This window comes from Anguilla rostrata, chromosome 4 (genome assembly GCF_018555375.3).
Source record: "Anguilla rostrata isolate EN2019 chromosome 4, ASM1855537v3, whole genome shotgun sequence".
Classification (NCBI taxonomy): domain Eukaryota; kingdom Metazoa; phylum Chordata; class Actinopteri; order Anguilliformes; family Anguillidae; genus Anguilla; species Anguilla rostrata.
The window spans coordinates 18,567,839-18,580,081 of record NC_057936.1 but is presented as its reverse complement, the minus strand read 5'-3'; the positions used below and the strand labels follow the sequence as shown (position 1 = coordinate 18,580,081).

Here is a 12,243-nt window from a genome sequence, read left to right as displayed (position 1 = left end):
AGGACTTCCAGAAGGAGTGCGAAACACAGGTCTTTTATTGATTTGAAATTCTCCTCCCTAAAGCGCATTGTAAAAATAGTGCGCATAGCTGGGCTATGTGGGCAGCATAAAGCACTTTAGACTTCATCTGCGGCCTACTAAAAGAGATCTTCAAAATTCTTAAAATCCTCTCCTGCAGTGAGAAATGGTATATTGTCAATAAACGCTTTAATTTTATAGATCACTCTCTTAATTTTTCTGAATAACATAGCTATATGTCTATATGTAGAGTGTGTCTGTCATTGTTCTACAGAACAGTCCTTAAAAGATGTCTGCAGCAAATTTTTCCTCATTTATTATGTTAGTTTCTCTCATAAGAGAGGTCTCGTAAGAGCTAGGCCAACAGTCGGATGAAGCAGCACATTGACCTTTTTGAACTGAAATCCTTATTTAAGAAATTGTATCACACTTTTTCTATTATTGATCCCTTGAGAGATAAACATATGGAATACATCTGGGTTATATTGGGGAAATTGCATGTTTTTCTGCTTATACAGTATTGGTCATTAAAAATATAAAGTTTAGGTTGTGTTTTGTCTTTTGAGCCTTCTGGGGATTCTGTCCTCTCTAATAAATTTGGGATAAACTTAATCCTTACCCTTGGGGTATATCTGGGCCCAGAATGAAATGGAAGTTTACTCATGGCAAGGCCACAGCAGATTAAAGCATGTTTGCAGGTGACCAAAATGTTTTATTTTTTATTTTTTATTACCTCAAGAATCCCAAGTGTGGAAGCAGTGGGCACTGTGATTGGAATATTAATGTTAACCGCCTGTTATTCAGTGACTCAGTGTCTCCAATCACATGACTCCAGTCAGCCAATATGACAACATATGCTTGCAATGTTCAGCATACTCATAATAACCAGTTAACTAGGTTTTGTGCAAAATTTGTACCATACGGAAAGTCACGTTAGAAGGTGTGTCACGTCCAGATTCAGGGTGCGTGCAGCATGCTTAACGTTCAGCATGCTTGACATTCAGTATGGTTAACATTCACGTTTCCCACAAACGAACGAGGAGGGAAAAGTAGGTTGAATATTTTTTACTTCGCTTCGATCACGAAAACAGACCTGCACATTAGCACAGTTTCGGCCGAGGGCCACGTCAGCATTGTTAAACGGCTGTAATGATCAGGGCTCTGTTTTCCAGCCCCTGATTCAGTCCTCCTGCGGCAAAATGTCGATACGGCCGCCCCGTGAAGCCACCTGTTGAACGGTCATTAGCGAGCTTCCCACCGCAGCGCCTGAATCATGTCAATTAGTTATTTAATGATTACTAATCACGCGCGATTGCACATCAATTCATGGAGCGCTGCTTCCAGCCATTGACACGTAAGGCCATATTTCTCAGGCTTATTCCACAATATTCAGGGGTAATATGGCAATAGCATATTGGTCCAGGCTCCAAAAAGAATGCGCACATCCATCATTTTCCTGAGCATGGTAAAGAACGAATTCCGAGTGAGAAGGGAGCTGCACTGTGAAGGGGGTGTGTGCAGTGGGAAGGGGGTGGGGGAGTGGTTGTGTGGGGGTGGGGCAGGGGGTGTGAAGGGTGGTGGTGGGGGGGTTAGTACTCTTTGATCGGTAATGATATTGGGAATGACTGCTTTAAATCCTTTCTTAAAGTTCAAAGCCACTAAACAGACGGTGCGCGTAGGAATCGGACGTGCCTGAATCGGGCCCAGGCAGCGGAGGCTGATAACTAAGGGAAATAAGGCTCGGCTGAAATGGCCCATCGGTCCCAAACGGGTTTAGCGGCAGGATTTTGAAGCTCAGGCACGCAGCGTTGGAGGGAAGATAGCAGACATCGGTTTTAAATTACCTGAGATTGCTTTGTTGTTTCTGTCTTCGGGGACTGGAGAAGACAAGATGTTCATTAAAACTAGCGCAGCCATCGAGGCCCATTGAGCTGAATGAAAGCACGCTGCTGGTTCCCAAAGCCTGCGAAGGCTGAGGGTGTTAGAAGGCTGGTAATTGCTGAATGGGAGGGGATAAGAGGAGGTCCCATGACTGCACGCTTTCTGCTCAACTGTCTGCAGGCAGAAATCCCTGTCATTGCTCTTACGGGCAGGAGGAAATTGTCCATAAATAATGAATATTGGGGATATTCCAAAAATGTCATTGTGTGCGTTCTGATCTTATAACATTTGTAGTATTACGTTCTGAATTTGAAGGGGGGTTGACATCACACTTTTCTAGTGGATCCAGTTGTTTACTTTGCATACAAGGCCAAAAACGTCACGTGTACTTATGGTACAATATGTACTGATGTATTGATATTACCAAAATTGTCCAGACCGCCATTTTACATTTGGTGACCACATACAGCTTTATTTATAAGGTCTTTTTAATGCAATGTAGCAGTACCCAGTAGTGTTTCAGATGCGTATAGAATGTAAGAGAAATGAGAGAAATGGCTTCCGTTATGTCGTGTGATCATAATGGAACATCCACATGAGAAAGAAGAGGTGCACAGTCATGGTTTGGTCTGGTGATGAGAATTCTCATCGCTTTGAGGACAGAAGACCGAATTCTGTAGCTTCAGGGTAATTGGTACAAGAATATTTTTTTGTTTCCGAAACAAGGTTTTATGGAGCCTGTGATTGTACACGAATGCTCACTTAGTGTGATTACAGTGTTACTTAAGATAGGTAGCTTACTTGCCGCTGTAAATGGAAAAATCAGTACAAACAGAGCTGTGGTGAATGTGATTAGCTAAAGTGGTACCGCAGTGTTTGGAGGCTCTAATCGTGTTTCTTAGTTACTTCTGAGGATATAAATCCCGTCCAGTGTCTTCACTGGATCCAAATACTGTGGCTGTGCTCTTCAGCTGCTCGAAAGCACTACACAGGTGGAAGGACTACTTTAGTTGGAATAGATCCTGTTGGTCAAGCCTGTCAGACTCTTGTCACTGATTTAATTTATCTGTCTAGATCGGCAGCGGCTGAAATCCTTAAGGATGTTTTAGGCAGTATTGGTAAACTTGTAACAAGAGCCACCTAGGAAATTTGGCTTCTGGAAATCATGTTAAAGGAATACCTGGTGCTAATTTTGCAGTGCATTATTCCCAGTGCATTTTCTGGTTTAGAAAATTCTGTTTTATATTGTTTCTCTCAACTAAATAAAAAAAAAAAAATGTAATCATGTTTTCTCCTAAAAATAAATACAAATAAATGATTTTTATTTCAGTATGGGTGATATTTTAGTTCAGGGGACAGAGAGTAATGTTCTGAGCACTGGACATTAGAGTCACCTAGTTTACACTAGTGCAAAAAAAGAAAAAAAAAAAGAAAATGCACAATGGCTTTTGATAGTTTACTCTTGTAGCAGGTGCAGTAATGTCTGACTTAAAAATCTTTAGGAGAAATTGGGTCTGACTTCAGGGGGCGGGATATCGATCCAGGCCTGTGGCTCATTGCTGTAAAAAGACGGATAGATTTTTAAAAATGCACAGCGTGTCAGAGTATAAAGACCATTGTGCGCTTCCACGTAGGAATCGGCTGAAATATTTACAACATAAATCTTGTACCAGCTTTGCCGTTGCCTTGTTTGTTTCTCCTGAAAGAGGAAAGATGACAGGAAGGCACATATCGATTGGGGAGCCAGAGGGAGACGAGGTCCCAGAGTGACACGCTCAAGCCCTTCCAAGTAAACCGAAATGTCTGCAAAAAGCGCTTCTCGTTCTTTCGTGTAGGCATCAATTGAACCAGCTGTCCGCGCTGTTTAGACGCAGTGTACGTCTGGCACGGGTACTGAAAATCCATGTTAAGCCTGCATGCGTTGTAACATTGTCTTGTGGTGGATCAGTAGGAAGTTGCGTCTGGATATCTCTGGATAGCCAGATCAGATTTATAACTTCCTATTAAACTGTTCAATTAAATGTGAATTGATAATTGAGGCGCTGAAAGTTACGAGTCTCTGGAGTATGTTTAATTTCCAGGACTTACATTTCATGTCACATTACTGCTATTAAAATATGACTTTTGTCAGCAATTCTAGCTGAGGAATATTTCCTCTACTATGAGATTTGAGGTTTCTCCAGACTCCACCGGCGTGGCACCCTGTCAAAACAAATGCCAAACTCAACAAAATATCTACAAGCAAGGCCTAGTCTTAGTCAAACATCTGAAAAAATGCCCTGTTCTCTGCAATTAGTCTCAGGTTGGCTCAGCATTCAAGAAAGACAGAATTCCTCCCTCAAACAGTGCTCACAAGGTAATGAAAACATCTCATATTTGAGTCCATTTGAGCAGGACCAGTCCTCCTTTAGGATTTAGATTCCTCAGTCAATAAAATATTTAAAAAAAAAAAAAAAACCATTGACATTGCTAAGCAAAATTCTAAAAATATATTACATCTCCAGATGTCCTTCCTGGGATATGTTCAGGGTAGTTCCCTCCGATCCCACATTAAGAGGCCATTTTATATTTGGGGCCTTCTTACTTCTTTTTATCAGCTGGCTCATATAAACCATAAAATCCCCTCAAGCGTTGAATAAAAAAAACTGAATCTGCGTTTACTTTCCTCTTGTTGAATCGTAATCATGCAATACGGTAATCTTGTCCTCAGTAACGGTGGGCAATGACTGCTTATTTCTGGATAGTTCCACAGATCGTCCGACGGGGTCTGGTTCTTTATAAAACATGCAGTGGATTCAAATTCTGTGGAAATTATTACAATCAGGCAGAAAGAAGCGTGTCCAGTTGATGGCGGAGAACAGCAATTTTTGGGGTTGAACGCGTCTTTATTTTATACGTGCGCTGTTAGCAGCTCCCCGTTAGCCAGTCCCCTCGCATCTTTGGCGTTGCTTTTAGCCCGGGTTTAATGGCAACACGCGGGTTAGAGCAAATCGATTTTATCAGCGCACGATGAGGGCTGCAAGCCTCCTCCTAATGAATAAAAGAGATATCACTGCTGTGCCAGCCAGTCTCTCTCCCCGCTCGGCAACTCCGAGAGGCACTCTCCTTCCAGTTGCCATCGATTTGAATATCAAACGGTACTAAAAGCCACTTTCTCTTGTTTGCCGGGGCCGGGCGGGCAGCGCGAGGTGGGAGGGCGGTGAGCAGGAGCCGCCGAAGAAAGGGAAATGACCGCATGACCGCAGGACGCCCATCTGAACCACGCGGTACTAAGTGGCACTTTCTCTCATTTTTAAAGCTTACCTCGGGCAAGTTTGCATTACCGAGACCTTTTGAAAATGAATCGGCAGTTGGTGCTCGACACGAAAAGAAGCGGTGTAAAAATCCATGGCGCAAAATTAAAATGAAGTAATAGTCACTCACCTGGCTTCCTGAAATATACACACAGCCCTGAATGATGGTTTGAGGAAAGGTCACAGAAAGTGTGTCTGTGTGTGTGTATGCATGCGTGCATGTGTGCGTGGGTGGGTGGATGGGTGGGGCAGAGATCAGGGTCAAAGGTTAAAATGAGTGCTCATCTATGGAGCATTGCAATGCGGGACACCAAGACACTATTACAGCGTGATCATTTGAAGCACCTCTACCCTGTATTTTCATGATGATTCATGACAATGGTGTTGAGTACAGGGTCACAGGGTAGCCTTTCTGATTGCATCAGAACTCAACAGGTTCATATGGCTGTTATGACACATACAGTGTAAGGCTAATTTAGCCTCAGCTATCCCTTGCTGCTAAATGAATCGCAAGGGACTGAGTGACATTTCACAAAATTTCATGGTTACATTGTTTACCTTCCCGAAAGTGAAGATGGAATTGTCAGTTGTTCAAGTGCTGTTCAGTTCACCTTTCTCATTTTAATATTTTGTCTTGTTATGTGGGGGGAAAAAGAAAGATTTAAAATGATGATTTCAATTTTTTAACAATTTGATATTTTAATTGTCCATAGCCTTTAAGAGGGAATATTCAAATAATCCAATGGTATTTTCCATCCCTAGCAAGCTCCAGTTCTGTATAAAGAATGAAACCTTGCAGTTTTCCATTCATTTGTTCTCCCAGGATTAAAAAATTAATTGTGCTGATGAATTATCTGCTATCTTTTTCAGGGTTCTTAAGCTCTCCTTCATGAATAGTAATGAGGAAGAATACATTTTATTTTATTGGTTAATTAGCACACATTTAATCTGAGTGAATTAAGTTAATTGTCACATATTTGAATAATCGAGTAATCGGTCTCATCTTAATTAAAATGCGTATTCCAGAGCAAAAAAAATGCAGAACGCTTGGTGTTTAAAAAAAAAAAAAAAAAAAAGCTTTTGCTACTTGAGCTTCTTAAAGTAAGCACTTCCAACGCAAACTAAGTTTCTGTTCGCAGTTACAAAAAACGTGTTCCTGTCAGAGAACATGTACTGATTGGAGCATTAAGTGCATATGCATTTACCTGTCAGGTGGTACAACCGATCCTGTTGGGCAGCGGAACATGTCTGCTGTTCAGGGCTTGTTCATTTTGACAGGTCATAGCTGAGAGCATTTCAGCCCAAGTGAAAAGAGTGAATTGCCCAGGAGCTCATGCTGTCACTCATTTCCTGGTTTGTTTGGTGTGCAATCAAATTTCCTTCATTGTGCTTACCACCTGGCTATGAGGGATGCCTGTCACTTATGAGCCATGTAGCCGTGCAGCGCTTTTTGCTAAGTAAAATTGCGCCAGGGCTGAAGGTGATTTCTAAAGATTTTATCCCAGCTATGGCAATATCAAAGCTAATGCATATTAATTAGTCTCATCTATATGCCAGGAGCTCAGATTGACAGTTTCTGAAACGGTTGGACATGGTGTTGAGCCTTGAAGTACTTGAGTATGGCAATGGCACCCCACCGCTGTCAAAATGAACATACATTTCAGGCCCTTTTACATGGCAGTGTCCCTAAATGCTTGTAGGTTGTGTCAGACATTTTTTTTTCTTTGTGCTAATATAACTGTTAAAGTTACATGTATTTTGCTGTCATTACATATAATCTTAGGCACGGTGTCTGTAAATATATTTTTTAAGAGGGGGTGGGTGGAGAACAGAATATAGCAACTTGCTAATGCACACACCTAATGGCGGTATTTTGGCGTGCTGCCCTACCCCTCAGGATGAGCTACCAACACAATCTGCATTTGCGTTGTAAATCTGTTTGTCCTTCTGCCAGATACGGTTGCTCCTGCACATAATTCTGTGCTTTGAGCTCATCGTGAACAGGTGGGTTCATTTGTCAGAATGGCGGGAGAAAATGAATAAATATGCGCTGTTGGGTCTAACAACCCCCGAACCATTAAAACATAATATCCTGTATCTGAGAGATGCTTTTTTGTGTGAGTGTGGTTAAGTTTGATGGTACTGACTAAAAAGAGGCAGCATCTCGCAAAGTGCTCAAAGTAGGAGCAAGCCTTCTTTGTTGTTTTCCACCGTTTTTCAAAGAAATGTTCCAGATACCCACCACATTTTAAATTAAGTGGCTTGTGAAATTACTAATTGGCTAGGCATGTGACGACATTCACCTTTACGCTAACACACTTTTCAGTTCCTCATTATGGATTTAACTTTTCAGTGCTGAAGTCGGTGTTTTTGTCTTACAGCTGAAGTGACCTTGAGTTGTTTGCAGGCTGAAGAGAGATCCGTCTGCTCTACTGCATTTGAATACTTACTCGTTTAAATTTAAGAAAACAGTCTCTAGAATAAAATTCCAAAATTCTATAAAATCTTTAATAAGAAATGACAAAGAAAGCACAGATGCGCTCATTTTGAACTGCAGATGTCTGTGGGAAGTGTTAAAAGATGCCAGATTTGTTGTTTCTTATTGGCAGATAGGCCCAACTTGTGATCTGATTAGGTTCTTGTTTAGTTTCTGAAAGAGCAGCGCTGTTTTAATGGCAGCTTTGCCTCTTACCCACACGCTGTCGCTGGCAGACTAAAGGCCTGAAGAAAGATTGCCGTGAGTGTGCACTAAACTGTGAGGGAAAACATTAGCTCAACAGCTTGTTGTGAGGGAATCTAATTTATGGTCGACGGCGAAATGTAATGCTTTATGATGATGGAATTTAGCCTGTTCGTACTGGCAGTGGTGATGCCGGATGATCGTACCTCCGTAGGTACTGATAAATGCGGTGCGCAGTCTATTATGGTAATCCTTTGCTTTGTCTGCATCACTTGTACATCTCACTTGGGAAAACTGCGTAAGTGCTGGAGCCTCCACATTCTCACGTGAATGTAGTTTCAGTGCGCTGTCTGTGTGCCGACTCTGTGTGTCTGAATAATGAGCGCATAGCAAGCACTTCAACTTTTCTTGTCTCTCCTCACAGGTGACTGCAACTTTGAGAAGTCATACACGACGTGCGGGTACCGCCAAGGCAAAGACGACGACCTAGAATGGGAGCAAGTCAACACCAAAGAGAGACCGCCCTCGGATCCTTGGATGCCAACAGGTTTGTCATGATCCCCCCCCCCCCCCCCCGCTCCCAATCACCTCGCTCTCCCCTCCTTGCCTATTGATGGATGGACCAATCACGTGCTGTACACTGTGCCTTATACTCTTGTCTACATTCTGATTGAACACAACTCCAGGAGGAATTTCTGCTGGAATGCAGACCGCTTGAGATAACGCAGCCACCCCAAAGCGGCGGGTTGTGTACATTGTGTACTGCTCTGCATTCTGGAACCCTCTGTCAGTGTAAACTCATGGCATTGATTCCCTTTTGTTAGCAATCCGTTTAATTCATTGGCCCTCAATTAATGGTCTAGTATTTGCTAAATACAGCTCTGAAATGTAGCCATGATAGTGATAGTCACTGGGCCTGTCACATTCTCTTCCTCAGTGCTAGTGGTCTTACTTTCTGTGGGGAATGGCAGGTACACTTTTAAGGGAATGGTAGGAAAGGACATGGGTTAAGGAGCATCAAAGAGTGTCCCCGTGTTTAGTACACAGGTTTTTCTTTTTTAGAGTTTTAGTCTCCTCTTGAAGGCTTCTAGCTCTTCAATATTTGAAGTACACCCTCAACTGGGTAGAACCACCCATATTTCAAGAGGAAAATTGCTGATCCAAGAAATGGCTGACATTTAGATTACTGGGGGCAGGAAGCATTTCAAATCCGAAAATAAAGTTTGCGTTCATCTACAAGGACACCGCAATCAACACTTTTTCCAGAGCTTGTCAGTAGCTTGGAAGGATAATGTCTTGAGTTGAAAATAACCTTCTAAAACAGATTTGTTGAATAGATTTCAGTTATGGAACGGAATGAATATTGTATACCTGTGGAAGAAAACACAACATTAAAATCTTCTAACTTGTCATTTTATCCCTTTTTGGGAAACTTGTTCTCGTTGTGACCGTTCTGCTAGCCCACTAGCTAGATAGCCCAGTCAGCAAGAAAATTAGTAATTTGGTTTCAAGAGCACTAAATATCCTTTTACATTGTTGGTGTTGCTTGTTGCCATGTTTTGCCCACATTTATATTAATGCTGTAATAGGATGTAATGTGTTTTAAAGTGCACTTTTATATTGGTTTAGCCAATGATTGAACAAAAGTTAATTCACTGCTTTAGTTAACTGCGCCAATGCAGTGTTTAAAACGCATTGCAATTTAATGCAATGTATTTCAAATTCTCAGTGCCAAACGAGTACAGTGAATGACATGTATTGCGAAATAATCCACAGTCATCTTTAATTAATGAATTCTCCATTACAAGAGTATTGAAATCCAATTTAAAACAGCCAATCTATTCTGAGCAAGCTTTCCAGCATGTACTGTATTTGCTTGGACGTACCGTTGATGGCTTCCCATTTTAAATTAAGCGATATTGCCACTCTGGGGTCAACAGCACTGAAAGGTTTGGACTGATGGAAGAGGATTTCAACGTGTAACAGCTATTGTTAATAACATATCAGATAAATTATGACAGTGTGGCAAAGAGAAGTGTTTGGAATTGATTTATGTGGGTACAGCAGGAGACCACATAAGGTTGAAGTGCAGCTCGACAGAAGGCTTTGGCCTGCACGCTCAGGCAGTTTGATTCATTCCTGCGCATGAATGTGTTTATGTAAAGAGCGACTGTTGGATTTGAAAGTAATGCTTGTTTCTCCCATGAGTGTCCCAATGGGTGGGGAGCTGAGTTCCTTCCTGTCCTGATTGACTCAATTTGCGGCAATTACTCTTTTGGCCAATTTGTCTATTTTTACTGACCACAAATCCTCTGGATTGAAACTCATACTGCAGGTATGCCTTGGACTGAAAGCTTGTCAAAATTGAGACATTACATTAAATGACGGCATTTAGCTAACTTGGATAAATGCCTTGCTCAGTGGTACAACTGCAGTGCCCCTACTGGTAATCAAAACCATAGCCTTGGAATTACGAGCACAGTTCCCTGACCGTTATATCACAATGTTTCCCCACACGTTTTTGTAATGTGATTCCTTTTAAGAATAACAACACTCCAAAACGTCAATATGTCTTTTATGAGCAATAGAACTGTCATTTGGAAATGTTATTTCTTGTCATTTAGTCTGAAAGCTTGTGTTTTTGTGACCGAGAGTCATGTAATTTGAGATTGTGTTCATCTTCATTTAATACTTGGCATTAATTCGTTCACCTGCTAGTCATAGTCAAGCTTGTTTTATATTGTTTGACCGTTGTCCCATTTGCATCAACATTATGAGTCTGAACAAGGAAAATTTTCTGCTAATGCTTCTTTACCTCTTAACCTCACACCTCATAATCTTCATGCAAATATTCAAATGTGTCTAATATATCTGCAGAATATATTCTAATATGTTAGCAGAATCCTTGCTTTAGCTTATTTTCTGTTTTTAATGGTCTTATTATTGGACTTTTGATGATGGAAACTATAAGAAACTAGAATGGAGCGTTGGCTTCCTGATCACAAGCAGCCTTTGGAGTACATGGACCACATATCAGCCTGTCAGAGAATCAGTGTCCTGTAGTGCCACGGCCCATATTCCCCAATGGAAGCTGGGCACTGGCTATGATGCGTGTGTTGTGATTAAAAGGGAGTGCTAGCCTTTTTGTCTCATTCCACAGCACTTTTCATTGCTTTTCATTGCATATAGATCTCTTCTATAGGAGAAACCTCTCTGAGGGCTATTCTCAAAGGGATGAGAGTCCACCACAGTTATCAAGTAAAGGCTGAATGCACAAGCAATACATTTTAAATGTTTACATTTTCTTGCTTTAACCAGGTTTTTTTGCCACCATTATTTTCAAGGCTGTATATTTTGTGACTGGTATCTTAATTGTGGCGGGTACTATTTTGATTTTCAATCACATGAGAACTGAAATAAATCCAAACACTTTGTTTACTCCAGATAAAGGGATAAAGTTGACTGTTTGCTGTACTTACTAAGGCTGTAATATCAAGTCACCAATGGGATCAGATAAGTAAGTTGTGAGCACTTTATAGTCCCTGGCTAGACAACTTGATTTTAAAAGCATTACCTCGTTCTTGCATGCAGTTAATCTTCGATTAAACAAGCAGTTTATCTGCCCGCTAGGATTGAGTAGCAATAAAAATAAATAAAAGTTGGCTAGGCCATTGTCTTCTGTGTTTTAATAGGGAGATGGAAACAGCCTCTCTCAGTACGCAGTAGCACAGTCAAAGCAAGTTACCAACATAAATCCCAAGGGGTAGATAACCAATTCAGTCATAATCAAATAACTTCATAATCACAAGCAACAGCTTTCTGTGGCAAATAAGTAAAGGTGTTGAGGTATGAATTCATGCCCATGGAAGACGCGGGGAGTGGTGCTGACAGAAAGAAGGCAAAATGGGCACCTCACGGTCACTCATCTCCTTAATAACCCCCTTTCCCACATTAAGCTGACAAGTATCATTTACAGGAAAAATAGTTTTCAATGTGATTATTGGTGAGGAGGGTTTCGGTGTGATCCATCGGCCAAAACTGGTAAAAATTTTTCCCAAAGTGGTCTGTTTGGAAAACACCAGGAGTAATGCAATTGGAATGCCTTCTGTGCGCATTTTCTTTCTCTCATGGAAGTCAGATGGGCCCACGTTCGTTTAATACTAATGAAATAATCCTCTCTGCAACGTTTGAGGAACGCGTCGTCTCAGAATCATGCAGAAAGGCCTAATCAAAATGCCTTGCACTGCCTAACAGCTGACCACGCTATCTCCTCAAGACCACGCTGCATCTTGTGCACGAGAACTTCCCTCCATTTTCATGGCAATAATATCACGTCATGGCTGTTGGTTTTTGACCCGTTTCTTTTCTCAT

The 12,243-nt window shown here is 41.4% G+C and overlaps 1 protein-coding gene across 15 annotated transcripts in view; it reads left to right on the top strand.

Moving 5' to 3' along the window:
- The window catches only part of ptprma (protein tyrosine phosphatase receptor type Ma), a 204,457-nt gene that overhangs the window by 34,417 nt on the left and 157,797 nt on the right, over positions 1 to 12,243 (top strand). For all 15 annotated transcript variants that reach the window (XM_064331104.1, XM_064331096.1, XM_064331107.1 and 12 more), the window contains exon 2: positions 8,297 to 8,419. In XM_064331104.1, coding sequence (XP_064187174.1) covers positions 8,297 to 8,419 — 123 coding nt within the window. The remainder of the gene's footprint in view (positions 1 to 8,296; positions 8,420 to 12,243) is intronic.